Here is a 19,743-nt window from a genome sequence, read left to right on the forward strand (position 1 = left end):
AGGACCCCCAGGGAAGAAGGGGGCGGGCAAAGGGGCGACCCGGTGCTGCTCTCGCTCCCATCGGAAATCCCAGAATTGAGTCCCCGCCAGAGCCCACAAGCAGCAGGCAGCGGCGCAGCTCGCGGGGCGGACCTGCCAGGTGCGTCCCGGCTGCGCTAGCAGGGGCTGGGCAGCGAGACCCGGGCGGGGGCGGAGAGACTCTGCATCCCCGGCCCTGCTGTGCCTCCCCGCCCAAGCCGCCGTAGGGACGCAGCGCCTCATCCCCCAGGTAAAGACCCCGCAGGTGCAGAGCCGCTGCCTCGCGCAAGACGCATCAGAACCGGAGGAGGCGACTCTTCTCCTCTCCCCTCAGCTCAGTCCGATCAGGTTTTGCCTCCAGCGTCATGGCGGAAAGCTGAGGGCGGGAGTGCGCACCACGTGTGATCAGCCCTCTCGCGCCCGGCGCGCTCGCCCGGAGTCCTCCCCGTACCCATCATGCAGCGCGCACACGTTCCGCCGCTCAGACTCTATGACTTGCTCGCCGAGGAGGTGGAGGCGGGGCTGGAAGGAAGATGGCGACACTGGTGCTAGATAACGGCGCCTATAATGCCAAGATCGGCTACAGCCACGCGCACGTCAGGTGAGTCCCCCCGCCCCAGCACCCGCTGAGAGCCCGGTCCCCGTGCGGCTTCTCTGCGGTGCTCGGCGCCGCGCACGGTAGAGCAGCCGCCGGGTCCCTGCTCCCGAGAGCCGGCCTGCGCCTCTCGGGCTCCGTTGGTTTATCGGCTCTAGCTCCGGAAGGTGGCGGGGCGGCTCCTGCTGCAGACCCGGCCCCCTGCGCTGCGGGCTGCCGCTCGGCCCCGCATGAGGAGTCTGTGAACCCGGGACATCCAGCCTCGCCCCGGTCCTGCCGCCTCTCCGGAGTCAAGCGTGATAGAGTAAAACAGAGCCTGACTCGCGACTGAAAATACAGATTCTGCCAGCTCCGTGTTCCGCCCCCAGACTCCCCACGTCCCAGTCGCTGACGTTTGTGTTTCCCGGTGGCTCCACCCCGCCCGCCGCCTCCCTCCCTCCCTCCCTCCCTTGAGGCTTCCTGCTCTTTACCCTCCCCCAGGCGCCTTCCCCAGCTGCCAAACAGAGGATCGGAGACCCTGCCCCCAAACAGCTGTGGCTGGTGGGTGCTGAGCACCTCTGTTTTTTTCCCATGGGTGCTTGGGTCTGTGCCCCAGGTCATTAGTCAGGATTAATTTTATCTGGGAAGTGCTGTGGCGGCTGGGGCTCCTGTTGTTAGCCAGCCCTGGTCCTTAGTCTACTTCTGGTGTCCGGACCACCTGCTGTCAGCATGACAACAGGAGCCACAGCCACTTGGGGGTGACCACAGGAATCCCTCCTCATGGAGTCCTTGTGAGGTGAGCCTCCTGCTGTCAACCTGCCCTGGTTGGTGCTTCCATTGTCAGCCAGCTAGGGATGATGGTAGGAGCTAGTCACCCCGTTGCGCCCTCTGTCAACCAGCCCTGATCGATTGGGGCTCCCTGCTATCAGCCTCAGCCAAGGATCCCCAGTGTCAGCTGGGAAGTGAAAGGGGACCCCACTGTAGCCTCCCTAGGCCTGGGGAGGATGAGGAACCCAAAGAGGAGTAGGGGTGAGGCTGGGATGGTTGAATTATGGCCTGGTGGCTTCAGAGCGGCTGAAGTGAGAAGGGTGAGGGCTGATGGGGTTGGAGGTCTGTATTAATGGTGGGTTCTGAGCAGGTGGGGTGAATGCTGGGAGGGTGAACTGAGGGCAGTGAGGGTTGATTGGTTAGGGGGCTGATCTAATAGGGTGGTGATGATGGGGGCTGGGAGGTTGAATTGAGGTGAAGTGGGTTGGGTTGGGTAGGGACAGGATTAATTGCTGGGCAGGAGAAGAATATGTGAGGATGAGAGCTCCTGGAGTGGGGGCCAAAATCACCTTATCCAATACATGTGGGAGAGTGGGCAACACTACTGATTGTCACATGCACACACCCTGGGGATGGGTAGACTTAAGACTGACCTAAAAACACAATGTCATTTTTTTTAAAAAACCTAATGATTTTTGGGTCAATCTCATTATTTTTGGGAGTTCAGCTCATGATTATTGATCTCATGAAGTTGGCAATACCGCTGCTGCCTGCATCTCAAGGGGAACAAGTGCTGCGGCTGCAGATGGGGCAGCCCAGGAGCAGGAAGGCTAGAGTGACCAGGTTTTCGAGCAGAACATATGGTCCAAAAAGGGACCCTGGGAGCTGTGGTCAGCACAGCCAACCATGCTGCTAAAAATCTGGTTGGTGGAGCTGTGGAGCTAAGGCAGGCTAGTCCCTACCTGTCCTGGGACACCGCGTTGTGCCCCGGAAGTGGCCAGCAGGTCCAGCTCCTAGGCGGGGGCACAAAGGGCTGTACGTGCTGCACCCACCCTGAACACCAGATTGGCCAATGGGAACTGGGGGCAGTCCCTGCAGGGAAGAGCAGCAAACACTGTGGAGCCTCCTGTCCCCTCTCTTCCCCTCCCTCCCCTACTTAGGAGCCGGACCTGCTGGCCACTTCCAGGGTGCAGTGGGGTGCCTCAGGACAGGCAGCTTGCTTTAGCCCTGCTGCACTGCTGACCAAGAACCACCGGAGGTAAGCCTGTGTCCCAACCCCCTGCCCCAGCTCTGAGCCCCCCCAAACTCAGAGCCCCCTCCTATACCCCAAAACCCTCATCCCTGGCGCCACCCCAGAGCCCACACCCCTAGGCCAGAGCCCTCACCCCTTGCACCCCAGCCCAGAGCACTCCCCCGCACTCTCAATTGCTTGTCCCCACCCCCTAGCCTGGAGCCTCCTCTTGCACCCCAAACCCCTCATCCCCAGCCCCACCCTAGGGCCAGCACCCCCAGCCCAGAGCCCTCACACATGCCAACCCCCTGCCTCAACCCACAGACCCCTCCCGCATTCCGAATCCCACAGCCCCACCCCCAGCCTAGAGCCCCTTCTTACACCCCAAACCCCTCTTCCTCAGCCCCACCCCAGAGCCCACACCCCTAGGCCAGAGCCCTCACCCCTTGCACCCCAGCCCAGAGCACTCCCCCGCACTCTCAATTGCTTGTCCCCACCCCCTAGCCTGGAGCCTCCTCTTGCACCCCAAACCCCTCATCCCCAGCCCCACCCTAGGGCCAGCACCCCCAGCCCAGAGCCCTCACACATGCCAACCCCCTGCCTCAACCCACAGACCCCTCCCGCATTCCGAATCCCACAGCCCCACCCCCAGCCTAGAGCCCCTTCTTACACCCCAAACCCCTCTTCCTCAGCCCCACCCCAGAGCCCACACCCCCAGCTGGAGCTCTCACCCCTTCCTGCACCCAAATTCTCTGCCCCAGCCCGGAGTCCCCTCCCAAACCCTGAACCCCGCATTTCTGCCCCCACCCCACAGCCTGCGCCCTCATCCCCACCCGCACCCCAGTGAAAGTGAGTGTGTGGGGGGAAGAATGAGCCATTGAGGCAAGGGGGGATGTAGTGAGTGGGGAGTGGGGCCTTGGGGAGAGGCAGGGCTAGGGTGTTAGGATTTGTACCAATAGAAAGTTGGCAACCCTAGGGAAGGCTCAGGGAATTTTCCAAACAGGGGGGTTCCTTTCTGTTTAGATTTCACACAAAGTGTGGCAACAGCGTTCTCCTCCCAGTACAGGAGAGATGCACCAGCAAAGCTTCAGTTAGTTAACCCTGTATCTTGCCAACTAAAACATATCTTCTAGCCTTGAAGACATCAAGAGATGGAGATTGCATCATTTCCTTGGCAGTTTGTTCCAATGGTTAATTACCCACGCTGTTTAAAAAAAAAATGGGGGGGAATTTATTTCTAATTTGATTTTTTTCTTTCTTTAACTTCATGTTATTGATTATGGTCCTTTATCTTATAGCCTTAAGTGATCTTTTCATGTATCTTAGGCCCAGACCATTTAGTTTTGGGCAACTATCTCAGGCCAGTTTGCAACCACAAAATGTGATCGTTAAGGAAGGAAAATGTTCTTAACCTGTGGTTGGAAGTTCCTGTAATTTCTTTTAGCAATTTACTGTTTGATTCGGTATGTTAAGTCATTGGTAAGACAATAAAACAATCTTGTGGTTTTGCAATAACCAGGGTAACTGCTACTTTCTAAAAAATACAGTCACAGAATTTTATGGAAAAGGAACTATTTATGGAATTGATGTGAAAATGCACAATATGATTTTTTTTATATATGATATGATGTACAGGAAAACATTCTTAACTTTTTTTCAGTGTTATTCCCAACTGCCAGTTTAGATCAAAAACAGCACGCTTGAAAACTTTTACAGCCAATCAACTGGATGAAATTAAAGATCCCTCTGGACTCTTTTACATTCTGCCTTTTCAGAAGGTAATTAAGATGCTTTTTAGATTTAGCAATGCAGTCTATTACAGTCTATGGGTTGATCCTGGGGCCGGTTTTGTTCAACATCTTTATTAATGATCTGGGTGATGGGATTAATTGCACCCTCAGTAAGTATGCAGATGACACTAAAATGGGAGAAGAGGTAGATATGCTGGAGGGTATGGATAGGATCCAAAGTGACCTAGACAAATTGGAGGATTGGGTCAAAAGAAATCTCGTGAGGTTCAACAAGGACAAGTGCAGAGTCCTACACTTAGGAAGAAAAAATCCCATGCACCTCTACAGGCTGGTGACTGACTGCCTAAGCAGCAGTTCTGCAGAAAAGGATCTGGGGATTACACTGGACGAGAAGCTGGATATAAGTCAGCAGTGTGCCCTCGTTGCCAAGAAGGACAATGGAATATTGTGCTGTATTAGCAGGAGCATTGCCAGCAGATCGAGGGAAGTGATTATTCCCCCTCTTCGGCACTGGTGAGGCCACACCTGGAGTATTGCATCCAGTTTTGGTCCCTCCACTACAGAAGGGATGTGGACAAATTGGAGGGAGTCCAGTGGAGGGCAATGAAAATGATTAGAGGGCTGGGGTACATGATTTATGAGGTGAGGCTGAGGGAACTAGAGTTGTTTAGTCTGCAGAAGAGAAGAGTGAGAGGGGATTTGATAGCAGCCTTCAACTACCTGAAGAGGGATTCCAAAGAGGATGGAGCTAGGCTGTTCTCAGTGGTGGCAGATGACAGAACAAGAAGCAATGGTCTCAAGTTGCAGTGTGGGAGGTCTAGGTTGGCTATTAGGAAATACTATTTGACTAGGAGGGTGGTGAAACGCTTGAATGGGTAACCTAGGCAGGTGGTCGAATCTCCATCCTTCAAGGTTTTTAAGGCCCTGCTTGACAAAGCTTTGGCTGGGATGATTTAGTTAGTGTTGGTCCTGCTTTGCGTAGGGGATTGGACTAGATGACCTCTTGAGGTCTCTTCCAACCCTAATATTCTATCAATGTTTATGTTTAATATATGCAATATGCTACAACTGTAGAGGCATAAACAATATTTAAAACAAACTTCAGGTAGAGCAATGTAACTTCAGTATCAAGCCTGAAGTGTGGCTTCCATAACATGCCACCAGATACTTATTTAGGAAGCATGATTCATATTGTAGTAAACTTACTATGAAATAATTTAAACTAAATGATAGGGAACAACAGAGGTACAATATCACTTATCTTTGGATCTTCTTGCTTGTAGCTGCACAACATTTAGCCCTTTAAATAGGTTTGGAAGGGCTTCCATTATCTTAAAGAAGAAGCTCTTATTTCTGAATTTTGTTAGGTTATCAGTCCATCTAACAGTTACTCCTGAAAGCCTGAAATTCTGCAAATGTGGAATAGTTAATAAATATGCAATATTGTCTTATAAATAATGTCTTTTTTCCCCACAAACTTCCATAGGGTTACTTGGTGAACTGGGATGTTCAGAGACAAGTTTGGGATTACCTTTTTGGGAAGGAAATGTATCAGGTAACTAAAACACTTAAGAAACAAAAATCTGTAAATACAGATTTAAAACAATTACTAGAGGTAATACAAAAATATTCCAAATCATGGATATAATGTTAAATTCACCAATTTATGAATTCTGCAGGAGTATTCAACAAGGGCTCACATCTAAAATTTAGGAAGTTGAGTTACCTATGATTTTGAGCTCAGTTCACTCAGGCCATGACTCTGCAAACTAGAGCCCATGTTTAACTTTACTCACACGAGTAGTTTTGGTAGGACTAGTTACCCAAGTAACGTTAAACATGTGTTTGCAAGATTGGCGCTTCAGCTAGTAAAAGTTACTTGATAATTGTTTTCATAGACTTAATTAGTATAACTTATTTGAAGAACCAGGTTTTGTTGCATGAAGGAGACAGTTACAAAAGTGGAAGAAGGGCTGAGATTTACATTGTGACCGTCTTTTGGGATCAAGTAGTCATTTTCTGTGCATGAATTTCTCATTTTTATGATGAATAAGTTGAATTTATAAAGTGTATTAATAGAATATTATTTTGCTCACTTCAGCAACATGGTTTAGCATGAAAAGAGCGTTGGCGGCTCTAGCCTTAATGTTTTTTTTATAAGAAATAAATTTGATGATGTTAACTTATAAGGCTGGTCTTTACAGTATTTAAAGGGGAACATGTTGGGAGCCAAAATAACTCCTCAGAATATCTCTTTGTATAATCTGGGTGGGGAAATTGGGCTGGTTTAAGATTTTAAACTATTGGGTTCATTAAAGAAATTCATTATTACCATGGTTTTGGTACTGGTTTGCAGAATGAGCCCTAAAGAAAGGAACTGTTGACTTGTGTGTTCTGGTTCCCATTGAGTCCCATTATGGTGAAAACACCTTAGTGAAGGTCTGTTTTAGAAAGTCTGAGAACTGAGTAAGTGCAGAAAGGGCAGGGATGAAATCCTGGCCTTAGTGAAGTCAGTGAGATTTTTGCCGTTGACTTCACCGAGGCCAGGATATTATCCAGGTTACTAGAAGAATCAAGCTTCTATATAAGTGGCAGAGTTCTGTAGTTAGTAGGACTAGGGTAAAGTTTCTTGTATACACGTTAAATATTCTTTTATTATTACCCATTGAAGTGTAGAGGAAAGATAAAGGGATAGGTTGTTCTTAAGAGCCACAACATTAAATATGGCGGCATAGGACAGGGAAATGAAATAATTCTATTTTGCCCTGAAAAATGTTAACACATTGGGTGCTGTAGGAGTGACAGTGCACATAGTGTTCCTTATTCAATTTTTTTCCCCCAAAACCCATGTGCCACAAACAGCTGATAGCACTGATATCTGTAATAGGCCTGGGGGAAATTTTATACAGCTTGGTGGTTTACATACCACAAAATGTAAATAATATGGATAGTGGTTTCTAAAATGTTGTTTGGGAACAGAACTTTATTTTTTCCCCCTAGGTGGACTTTGTAGATACAAATATTATTGTTACTGAACCTTATTTTAACTTCAGTTCTATACAAGACTCTATGAATGAAATTTTATTTGAAGAATATCAGTTTCAAGCAGTTCTTAGAGTAAATGGTGAGTATGTATTTTGTTGCTCTGCATTAATGTGCTCCAGGCTAACTTCCCAATTTAAAAATAATGTGCCAGAGAAATTACTTCATTTGTTTCCATGACTATAGAGTAGTATTTAACTTTTTATTTCTCTAACCTATATTCAGTTGTGCATACACATCTAATGTTTCTTCTATATTACTCTATATTTATAATAATTTAGTGAGAGGATGCTAATATGTAACAGCAAGAAACACAAAGTGAAATGGGGAGGAAATCAGTGTAGGCAGAAAGTCACTTTCGTCTTGACGCTCCTTTCTGTCAAAGTTCTGTTTTTAAGTTGGTTTCTGATGACAGGAATGTTTGAGACTTCTTGAGATGAGGTAGTATGTGAAAGAGACTGCACTACTGCTTGTTTCTTGGCTATATTTGTATGGAGTTTCTGACAGTTCTCATTCACTTTTTGAAGTGGCCCATGAAATACAGTGCTACAATTATATACTACTTCCTATCCTGCAGAACACATGAAATTAGTGACATGAATCATCATACAGTGCCCTTTCTGATGATGTTATAAAAGTAGGGGAGGAATGAGTTGTCAGTGCACGTGATGAGGGTCTTTGCAAGCTATGCAGTCAGGTTTTAGATGAATTCTAAACAAATTTTAGTACTGGTAGTGTTAATGCTGAAATTACAGGAAAGATGTGTTGGTTTCTTTTTTTAAAACTGGCCTTGAAATAATAATCATCTATCTTAGACCTGAACATATAAAATAAATGTTTTACCTTTTTTCTGGGGAATGTTTTATAGTCACAATTTTCTTTGTTTTTGAAAAATATTTCAAAAATTCAAGTCACTGAACATAGACTTTAATATAAACTATTCATGTTAATTTTTTATTACACATTGGACACTGTGGGCCTAATCATGCTTTTATTGATATAAATGGGAGCAGAATATATAAATGGGCTCTGTGTTTGTATGTTTCCTCTTTGGAAGTACAGTGGAACCTCAGAATTATGAACATCTTGGGAATGGAAGTTGTTCATAATTCTGAAATGTTTGTAACTGAACAAAATGTTATGGGTGTTCTTTCAGAAGTGTACAACTGAACGTTCACTTAATAGAGCTTTGAAACTTTACTATGCAGAGGAAAAATGCTGCCTTTTATTTAAATGAAACATGCGCAGAAACAGTTTTCTTACCTTATCAAATCTTTTTTTAAACTTGCCCCCCTTTTTTAGTCGTTTATGTTTAACACAATACTGCACTGTATTTGCCTTTATTGCAGGATGAGGGGTGGTCTTTGGTGCTGCCTGATTTCATGCTTCCGGTTCCAAATACGTTGTGTGGTTGGCTGGTCATTATAACTCTGGTGCTCATAACTCTGAGGTGCTACTGTACTTTTTAAGTTATATACTAAGGAAAACTATGGTTCAAAAGACAGTCTTTCTCATAAAGATAACTTCCGGTTATGATGCACTCTGTTGTCTTTTTTAAAAGCTTCTTTAATCCATTTGTGAGTTTGTAAAGTTTCTTGCTCCTATAGTTCTACAGAATACCCAGCATAATTAGAATTAGAGTGGATTCTCTTTCTTTTCAGGGATGTGATGTTTGTAATCAGAACTAAGAAATCAGTACAGCTATAATTTATAATGTAAAGGGGCACAAAGTTAATATTCACACTAATGTAACTAGAAAGCTGGTGGAGGAGAACTATTTCCCTTTTTCCAGTTTGCTTTACCCAGTATTTAAATTCCTCTGAGACTGTCAAATCACAAATACCCAATGGACACTTAAGGGACGGGCAGTGTGGTTCCTCAAACCACTTTTAATTCCCCTTTTTTGAAAATATCTTGAGGTTGTCAGTTCTTTCAAGTGGGAAAAATATTTTGTTTTGCATGCTCTCAAATGGATTTCTTTGTGTATTTTAACAAGGGAATGCAGTGGAACTGTTAAGAGCTTTTATACAAGATCTTAAAACGCCAAATGGAATACCACAATTAAAAGATGGCGCAGAGATGTATTTCCTTATCTTGATGTTTTTTAGTTTAAATAAATGCAAAGAAGAATCTTTTTGTATACATAGTGAAGAGCACTTGTAATCTCACTTTTTCAGAATTTTTTTTAGATTAATGAGGTTAATCATTATAATGTTCAAATACTACCTCTAACTGAAAGTATAGCTTCTTGGTCGAGGAGTGTGTGTGGAAAGCTGTATAATTGTTGTACAACAAGCATTTTAAAAGGTATGCTTCCCTTCCAACATCCCCCTTGAGTCTGTGCAGTGTTTCTATTAGAATTGTTATCACATTCCACCCCAGCAGTGACTGTATTTCAATGCCTGATTAAGTTACTCCTTTGTATAAAGCACTGTGGGAATGAAAGATGTTATATAATTGGTCAAAAATAACCTGAAAATTGACTTGCTAGACAAATCGAGACTAGAAAGATGACATAAATTAACAGTAAGTAATTAACCATTAGAACAATTTACCAAATGTTGTGGTGGATTCTCCAGCATGGACAGCCTTTATATCAAGACGTGATCTTTTTCTAAAAGATATGTTCTAGGAATTATTTTGGGGAAGTGCTGACAGAAGGTCAGGCTAGATGATCAAAATGGTCCCTTTTGGCCTTGGAATCTATGAATCACCTGGGCACACTGCAAAATCCATCTACTTGGGCCTTTGGGAAGGACAGAGCTGAATAAAGTCTATTATTTTTGAGGGAAGGTGGGGTATTATGTTTGATTAACTTTGGCCGTGGGTGAAATTGTGCTGCTGGAGCTATTCTGTATTGAGTTACCGAAGATCTGCCAAAGGCACCTAAAATATGGGATAGGTACTATATCTATTTAGATGAATTTTAGATCTATAAATAAATATGGGTTGGCATTTTTGTGTTTCAGCTGGGGCTCTCAGTGCACATAGATATTTTCGGGACAATCCATCCGAGCTATGTTGTATCATTGTGGACAGTGGCTACTCCTTTACACATATTGTACCTTACTGCAGAAGTAAAAAGAAGAAAGAGGCAATTATTAGGTAAACTGCCTTATTTCTTTACAGGTGCCTTTTTTGATATGTCTGAAGTGAATGATGACAGAAAATATTTATTTCTTTTTAGGATTAATGTTGGAGGAAAGCTCTTAACCAATCATCTAAAGGAGATAATCTCTTACAGGTAAAATTGTGCTAACTGTCGACACTTGAGGCCTGGTTAGAAGCCAATTAAAGTCAATGGACGTCTTTTAATTAAGTTAAGTTTAGGATTCAGCCCTCTTTGAAGAAGAGAAAAGCCTGTAAAATGACATCTTGAGCTTCAGCTACCATTTTAACACCATAAGACTCTAGTTAGCAAAGTACCAAAAGCAGTTGCATAATATTAAGGATGTCAGTAATCCCATTCACTGGGATTACTTGCTTGCTTCAAGTTACACATATGCTTAAGTACCTTACAGAATCAGGCCCTGTGACTTTTTCTGAGATGTCATTACAGTAATAAAGCTGTAGCCAGATTTCCACTTGACCGATAAGATGGCACAGCTCTGAGAAGTTGACAGTTTAATTCCACCTGAACAGTGATTAGAACTTGCTAAGCCAGTGTTTGCAGGAAGGGTCTAGATGGGTCATGGAGCCCTAAGTAAACATACCCTTCCCTAGCCCTGTGTGAAGCAGATGTCCTGGGAGGAAGGGATGCAGTCAGAGAGTGAGCCTGACTTGCAGTCACCCCATAGTATGGCTTCTGTCCCACTGGGCTGGGCCTGACTCCCCATTCTGGGTGTTGCGACCAGGTGCATGGAGTTGCAGTGCCACTCAGGTCTGGCTCAGCTGTCCCTCATCCATACCACTTGCTCAAATACCAGTTGGCCTGGCCACCCAGAGTGTAGCACAGTCTCACAAGGCAGGAGCTGATGCTGCAGAGTGTGTGTGGCAGGCTTATTCTCCAACCTCTCCTCTTTTGACTTCTCCTTTCCGCACTGGGTGGGAATTAGGGTTATGGTGATGGAGTGGAGATGTTTATATGTAATGGTGAGTCACAAGAAAAGACAAAAGGCAGTTGGTGAGTCATCTTAGTAAAAAGTTTGAGAACCACTGCACTAAGGCTCGCATCCTGTATTGGGATCCCCTATAACTGACCCTGTGCAGGCATCTTTGCTAGCAGAACTGGATGCAAGATCGTGGCCACAATTCTTAGTGTTGACGGCTTTACGTTCTTTGGATTAAAGAGTAAAAATACCCTCTCATTTCTACATGTCAAAACTGCTTATATATAAGTTAATGTACATATTATAATGTCAACTTCTTGCAATTTGAAAACTGTAAGAACTGATCAGTAGTGAAGAATAATAATTATAAATGTATGTTCAGGATGATCTGTTTTCTAACATTTTTATTTTTTTCCAGGCAGCTACATGTTATGGATGAAACTCATGTAATTAATCAAGTGAAAGAAGATGTATGTTATGTGTCTCAGGATTTTTACAAGGATATGGAGATTGCTAAGTAAGTTTACTATGTTGCCAAATTTGAGAGGAGGCAGTTGCAAATAATCTAATTGTGTAGAGCCAAATACCACCATCCTTATTCAGGCAAAACTCCCCCTTAAGTGAAAGAGACTCTTACCTGAGTACGGCCTCCAGGATTTGGCATACTTTAGCTATGTTCTATTCCAGGGGCCGGCAACCTTTCAGAAGTGGTGTGCCGAGTCTTCATTTATTCACTCTACTTTAAAGTTTTGCATGTCAGTAATACATTTTAATGTTTTTAGGAGATCTCTTTCTATAATCTGTAATATGTAACTAAACTATTGTATGTAAAGTAAATAAGGTTTTTAAATGTTTAAGAAACTTCATTTAAAATTTAAATTAAAATGCAGAGTCCCCTGGACCAGTGGGCAGGACCTGGGCAGTGTGAATGCCACTGAAAATCAGCTCATGTGCCGCCGGTTGCCTACCTCTGTTCTATTCTAAGCTTGTTGTCTTTTCCAGGTTGAAAGGGGAAGAAAATACAGTAATGATAGACTATGTTTTGCCAGACTTCAGCACAATCAAAAAAGGGTTTTGTAAGGTAATTATGACTGTCAGCCTTTTCTGGAATACCTTCTTTTCGTCATCTTCCTTGGTAGTGAGGGAGGAGGGGTGGATTTTTTTTTTATTTTTTTTTTTGTGATACTGACTGGTAATATTTTCTGCATTAGGAATTAATTGGTAAAATTTTCCAAAAAAAGTAAGTGACAGAGGGGTTCAAGTTTATCAGATTTTCAAAGTCACATAGGTGGTATTAGATATTTTATCCAACATCTGAAAATCAGCTATAATACCATAGGTTCAGTATCTCAGTCTAGCCCTGTATTTCTCATTCCAGTGTAAAATATGAAGTATGTTATGTCCTAATTTTGATCACCTTCTCAAAACTGTCTTACCTGTTGCTTGTTACATGGTTATAATTAAGGCTATGATTTAGTCACGGGTATTTTTAGTAAAAGTCATGGAGAGGTCACAGGCAATAAACAAAAAGTTACAGCCCCTGACCTGTCCATGACTTGTAGTATATAAATACCCATAATTAAAACTTAGGTGCTCCGAGTGGGGACTCCTGCTGCTGCTGCTCCAGGAGGTGGGGCAGCCCGGGGCTTAGCCCAGGACCAGCTGCCTGGGGCCAGCTGACCAGTGGCTGGTGTGGCTGGTCTCAGGGCTGCCTCAGTTGCTCAGGTGGCCCTGGGGTCAGTCACACCAGCCACTGCAGAAGTCAGAGTCACAGATTCTGTGATTCCCCCCCCCCCCCCCCCTTTCCAGGACTCCCATCCCCCCCCTTTCCAGGACCTCCCTGAAACACATGCAGCCTTAGCTATAATTAGGCGTGGCAGAATTTGATTTTCAGTTTTTTCAAATATGATTTTTAATGATACTTTTCAGTTTTTAACTTTTTTTTATTTTTGCAGTTGGGGGTAGGGTTGGGGTTAAGGCAGTGCTGACAGCAGGGCTGCCGGGGGCTCCCTGTGCAGCCAAAGGGCCCAAGACACTAGAGCGCAAGGTGCGGGGGAAGCTGTGGTTGGCCTGGCCTGATGGAGCAGGGACCCCTGCCCAGAACTATAAGCAGGAGGGTGAGGCTCTGGCTGTGTGGGAGACCACCCTACTGCTGTGTAGTTCCTGCCCACACCCCTAGCTGGTGAGTGAGCAGGTGGGGCTATGACAGTGAAGCTGCAAAGGGCTCGCTGCACAGCTGTGGAGCCAGTGAGATTGGATCCCTGCAGGCACATGGTATGGGGAAGGCTCCTAGTGGGGCATAGCAGTCACCCTTGGACAGGGCTGCCAGGAGGAGGACATGTCCCTGGCTGCAGGGGAGGCCATCTGCTATTGAATGGCTCCTGCCTGGGGATGGAGCCATTCAGCATCAGGGTGACCTCCCCCGTGGCTGGGGATGACAACAACTCCTCCCCTTCCTCCTCCTTGCAGTCCTGGCTGGGCATCTCTGCTCTGCAGAGCCAGGACTACAGTTTTCCCTGAATCTTGGGCCAGCAGGGATCCCGTGTCACTGGTCCCACTAACTCACCAGGCAGGAACTGCTCCTCTGCAGCTGCCAGCTCATCATACTCCTTGCAGTCCTAGCCAGGGGTCTCTGCTCTGTTAAGCCAGGACAACTGCATCCTCCCACGCACCTTGAGCATGCTGGGATGGGGTCTCACTGGCCCCACTGCTGTGCAGGGAACCCTCTGCAGTTCTGCTGTCATGGCCCTCCTCCTTCACTCCCATGGATAGTGGAGCTGCAGAGGACTCCCTGCATGACCGTGGGTCCAATGTGGGGAAGGCTGCAGTCCTGGCAGGGCCGAGCGGACTCCCAGCTTGTAAGTGAGAGAGGTCTGTGCCATTGGGGCTGCAGAGGACTCTCTTCACTGCCCCAGAAGCCATTCAGCAGCTGTGTGGCCTCGGCCGCCTCCTCCTTGCAGTCGTCGCTAGGAGCCTCTGCTCTGCCTAGCCAGGACTGCACCTTGTGCCTACAGGAATCAAGTGTCTCCAGCCTTGAGACAGCACAGGGAACCCACTCACTCACTCCTATAATAGCAGGGGTGCAAAAGGCTCTCCTCGTGGCTAGTGACAACTGATCTTTGCAGGCACCTCAACTATTAGTGACTATTTTTTTGTTGATTTCAGTGTATCAGCTGAAATGGTGTTTGCTAACAGTTATCAATTTTAAGATCGAATGCTGCCAAGCCTAGTTAAATATAACTTCCTTTGCTGTAATTCAAAAGTTCTATATCAAAGTGCAGTCATAAGGCACAATTCTGATTCTGATATCTTTCAGCTGTTTTCACATGCTATCCTGAGAAGTTTTGCTACTTCTTGGAACTAAGACACTTACGTTATAGTCAGTAAGTGTTGTGGATAAATGTTACATCTCTACCCCTATAGAATGCTGTACTCGGGAGCCAAAAAAACTTACTGTGTTATAGGTGAAACTGCATTATATTGAACTTGCTTTGATCTGCCGGAGTGCGCAGCCCTGGCCCCCCGGAGCGCTGCTTTACTGCTTTATATCCGAATTTGTGTTATATCAGGTCCCGTTATATCGAGGTGGAAGTGTATTAGCATGGTTACCAATAGAAATTGCAATAATTAAGAATGGGAGACTGTCTTCCATTATAGTTTCCTGTTTCTTTTGTTAATAGTTCAATTTTAGGGTTGAAATTTTCTATGCCTGTACTCCATCCTAAGGCAATATATTTTTTGCAAGGATCAAATATCTTTTTTGAGTTAGGAGGGTGAAAAAATATTCTCCTGCTAGAATAACACAAATCTAATACTCATACTTTGAAAAATTGCTTATTGGTAAATGTGTAATTTAGAGAAGTAGAGTAAAATTTTCAGAAGTACCTAAGTGTGCACTAATTTTGCATAGGCAAAACTGCAGGTGTCAGTGCAGAGTCTGGAATGGGGCTCCTTCAAAAATGCAGCACCAAAATGCTTTCATATGCTATTCAAGTTGACACCACTGTCTGCTCAGTATGGCAGTAAAAAGTTAACATCAGACACAATTCTCATGCTTAAAGACTAGAGTAAGGGATTACAAAGCATTCTGGAACAGATGTCCGCTCCCTAAGACTTGTGCATGATACGTGACTCAGTGTATAGAAGATACTACCTTCAGAACCATCCATAACAGGTGAATAATATGTAAACAATGAGATCAGATAAACTTGTTACTTGTGTGTGCTCTTCCCTTTTTAAGAGGTAGTTGTCATTCATGTCTGCCTAATTTAGCCAAGGGAAGAAATGGTGTTAAGTGGAAAATACAAGACTGGGGAACAAATACTTCGTCTAGCAAATGAGAGATTTGCTGTTCCAGAAATTCTCTTCCATCCTTCAGATATTGGCATTCAAGAAATGGGAATTCCTGAAGCCATTGTTTATTCAATTCAGAATTTGCCTGAAGGTATAGTGGTTGCAATGTTTTGAAATGTATTCTTGAAGTCTGAATATTTTTGTTAGAATCCAAAGTGTATCAGAAGCCTAGCATACTTTGCGCCAGGAATTAAGGAACTAAAAATTGATTGAAAGTGCAACAGTTTTAACTCCTTGTGAATGTTAGTTACTGCAGAGCTCTTTTGCAGTTTCCTTTAATATTTCCTGTTATGGAAATACTTGCTTACTCTGGTAAGCTGATTGGTTTCTATTTGTGCTTCAGATAAAATATAACAGTATGGCTGGAAACCTCATGAGTTCATTTTCTAGTACAAAACACAACCACATTGAATTCTTTTCTCTGAGGATGGAATCCTCATGACTGCACTTGAACTTAATTTCATTTTTATTTTAAAATGCCTTTTAGTGTTGGGAGAGGAGGGAATAATTCATGCTGGCAAATGAGGCCATTGAATCTTAAAAATGAAAACTAATCACCCTTCTGGCTGTGTTGTATTCTGTGGAAGCAACAATTGTAACATGACAATGCACATGTTACTAGGTATGTAGGTACATTTCTAATTAATATGGCCAAACTTCTGCAGGGGAAAATTTTCATGACTATGTGGTGTCACTTCACAGCTGTAGCATCAGAGCCACAAAACTACTTTCATTCTAAAAATATGAAAATTAAAATCTCTTGTACGTTGATACTATTTCTTTCCCCTAAACTGGGCTGTTTGAGAGCATTCATGAAATCCAACATTTTTAAATAACAAATTTCTAAAAGACAAATTTTGAAAGTCTCACAAAGTAGAGGAACACTAATGAAAATTTTCATATTTAAAAAGGGTGCAGTTCATCAAATTCACCTGTCACACAAGAAAACTAGTTTCACACTTGTGATTATCACCTAATTAGTGGAGCCTCTTGGTATGTACACATCCTATGGCGTACAGTTATCCGTGCAATACCCTTTATCTAAATAGAACCAGTATGTATTTAATATATTTAGAACATTATCTAAAGTGTAGTTAAAAACATTAGTTTTAATTCTTGTCCACTTTAACTTAATGTACATGAAGAAATTGGAGAATCTTAAGCTAAATACATCTATTTTGGTTTTGTTTAAAGAAATGCAACCTCACTTCTTCAAGAATATTGTACTGACTGGGGGAAATACCCTTCTCCCAGGCTTCAGGAATCGAGTCTACTCTGAAGTTCGATGCCTCACTCCAACTGATTATGATGTTTCTGTTGTTCTGCCAGAAAAGTAAGTCCTAAACAATATAAATAAAAATGCATCTATTTTACTGTCTGGTTCTAACAGAATAGAAATTGTAAAGTAGGATTCCTTCTGCTAATTAAATATTCTTATCTGTGTCATCTTTATATTCCATCATTTAACTTAATCTGTTCAAGTGGCCCAAAACTAGACTGGAAGGATGTTGTAACTCAGTACTTAAAGTGTATTTGCAGAACTATATTGTGCTTGCTGCAATCCTGCAGACACTTACATGTGTGCTTAAGTTTACTTCTGAGAGTAGTTCCATTGAAATTAATGAAACCATTCACAGCAGCAAAGTTAACCAGTTGCATATGCATTTGCAAGATCAGGGGGATTATTTTCATCTCTCTTATTCTGAAGAATTCCTGAGTGTTATAAACATTATACATACCATATCACTGATACCTGCAGCACTTCTGGGTTTTGGAGAGTAGCAGCAGGGTAGATGACAGAGTGTGCCAGGAGAGATATTCACCTCTCAAAATTATTATGGAATCATTCATGTCTATGCAGAGTAGCGAGAATGTAGGTTCAAACACTCATCCTAAAGACTCCCCCACCAAATAAATACATTGTATGGGAATTTTATATACTGTGGAAGGATGGAAGACTGGTCAGTCCAGCTCAGATTTGAACCTTAGGTTGGAAACATTCATTTGAACCAAATGCTTAGATCACTATATCATACCCACTGGCTCCAAACCAGTTTTGTTAGTACAAGCCATTCACCTTTGAAGAATAACTTAATCAGATGTATGTATTTATTTATTTTAGTTAGCCGTAGAAATGTGAAGTGTGATTTTTAGAGGAAAACAGTCTCTACGCATGGAAATTAGTTATTTGGCCGTTTTGAGGAACCTCAAAACATGATAATCAAATAATTGGTACATGCCTGATGTAAGAAAACAAATTTAAGCTGAAGCCTCTATTTCTGCTAAACCTGTGGTCACTCTCCTATATAGATCTGTGATATAGCTATATCAAGGTTCTTCTGTTTAATAGAAATCAAGCTCTTGCTGTCATCTCATGAGTTCTGATACTAATTCATCACCATTCTTTGGCCCAATTAAGTTGTTCTGATTTCCTTAAATGCATACTGTCATTTTGAAAATATAACTTGGGTGAAGTATAGCACTAATGATGAACTTGTAAAAGTTTTCATCAAATATTTGTTGCTGAAGCTCAATGCACTACTCACTTACCATTCCTAAAAAATACATGGTTACCAATTTAAAATTTTCATAAACCCACTAAAAAGATCTGGAATACTCTGAGCCGGGCCCCGTTTGCATCTTTCTAATGGATGCAATTTTTCAGCAGATTGTCCTAATGTATAGGCATAATGTCTTGTTTTACATTTTATTAATGGCTGTGGCTAATTTCTAAATAAAAGCCCTAAAATGATGGTCTCACTTTTTCAAAATACTACATAATTTGAAGTATTTAAAACTAACTTGTATGGTAACTTTTTTTTCCCCCCAGCCCTATTACTTATTCTTGGGAAGGTGGAAAGTTGATTTCTGAAAATGATGATTTTGAGGATATGGTAGTAACTAGAGAAGATTATGAAGAAAATGGACACTGTATTTGTGAAGAGAAATTTGATATTTAAGAGGCACATTTGGAGATAATGATACTCCACTATTTCACTTTGAATGGAACTTATTTGAACTACAAACTATTTTGTGTAAATTAGAACTGTGTTCTAACTTTCTTTCCTATAACTAGGAATGTACAATGAATTAGTGTAAATAGCTTTATTTTTAGATTTTAAACTAGCACTGAAGACTGTTATATATTGTGCTTTGTCATTTTATCTTATTGTATTCCATCCTTACTAATATTTTTCAATAATTGTGTTTTTTTACTTCAAAACAGTGAATTACACATTAATGGCATGAAACAAAAATATTTGAAGATTAGCGTAAAACAATTGTATAGAAGCATTAGTCTAAACTTTATTTTCTCTTCCAACATGAATGCTGTTGTCTTTTTACTGAAATAGTATGCAGAATAATTTGCATCAAATACTCTTTAACCTGGAGCTCATTTCAACATGTCCTGGGAGAAAAAAAATTCTATAAAAGGCTTACTCTGACTTCTTGTAATTATCTCAGTGAATGGTTAAACTCAAAGTGTAATTATTCCACTGTGGAATGTACCCCAACTTTCTGAATATTTTTTTTTATAAGTTTAAGATAAATCTGTACAACAGAGATTATCCCTTTGCACAGTTCTCACCTGTAGTTTAAAAAACAAGACAATTAAGTCTTCAGATTAACTTCGTTGTTAGCCTTCCAGCACTGACTCTAACTCTGCCCTTTATTTTGAGTACTGGACTCACCTTTGAATATGAAATGATTTAAAAAAAAGAATTATGTAGAGTACGCCAACATCTGAGGTCTCTATTTTTATCCTTGTTCTTCCATACCCCTTCCCTTGTTCTCCCTTGCTGTTGCACTTAGATAGTAAACTTTGATATAGACCCATCAAGTGCCATGAATATCTGTTATTGATGTATTAAAATTAAACGTTTCCAACTGGCCTTTGCAAAACATCTTAATCTAACTTTCTCGTGTAATAATTTAATTAATTTGAAATGTATAGCC

General features: G+C 42.7%; 1 protein-coding gene across 5 annotated transcripts; it reads left to right on the forward strand.

Moving 5' to 3' along the window:
- Positions 1-331: 331 nt before the first annotated feature.
- Positions 332-19,691, forward strand: ACTR6 (actin related protein 6). 5 transcript variants are annotated; one of them, XR_012656141.1, is made up of 11 exons: positions 338-619; positions 4,252-4,369; positions 5,829-5,897; positions 7,343-7,466; positions 10,354-10,489; positions 10,572-10,628; positions 11,852-11,950; positions 12,436-12,514; positions 15,812-15,877; positions 16,981-17,119; positions 18,617-19,691. XR_012656141.1 is itself a non-coding variant. In XM_032788579.2 (11 exons), the coding sequence occupies exons 1-11, from the start codon at positions 552-554 to the stop codon at positions 18,744-18,746; spliced, it is 1,191 nt and encodes a 396-aa protein (XP_032644470.1). In that variant the 5' UTR covers positions 373-551; the 3' UTR covers positions 18,747-19,232. The 5 variants fall into 5 exon arrangements, 3 of the variants coding, with proteins under 3 accessions (XP_074923376.1, XP_074923375.1, XP_032644470.1); XR_012656140.1 differs by lacking the exon at positions 18,617-19,691 and adding an exon at positions 16,274-16,408 and having other exon boundaries at positions 15,706-15,877; positions 16,981-17,053; XM_032788579.2 differs by having other exon boundaries at positions 373-619; positions 15,706-15,877; positions 18,617-19,232.
- Positions 19,692-19,743: the final 52 nt, after the last annotated feature.

Source organism: Chelonoidis abingdonii, chromosome 1 (genome assembly GCF_003597395.2).
Source record: "Chelonoidis abingdonii isolate Lonesome George chromosome 1, CheloAbing_2.0, whole genome shotgun sequence".
NCBI classification, from domain to species: Eukaryota; Metazoa; Chordata; order Testudines; family Testudinidae; genus Chelonoidis; species Chelonoidis abingdonii.

Coding starts and splice junctions, on each gene's coding strand:
- ACTR6 (XM_032788579.2), top strand. CDS start 552: ATGGCGACACTGGTGCTAGATAACGGCGCCTATAATGCCAAGATCGGC. Junction 4,370..5,828: donor ACATTCTGCCTTTTCAGAAG/GTAATTAAGATG, acceptor AAACTTCCATAG/GGTTACTTGGTGAACTGGGA. Junction 17,120..18,616: donor TCTGTTGTTCTGCCAGAAAA/GTAAGTCCTAAA, acceptor TTTTCCCCCCAG/CCCTATTACTTATTCTTGGG.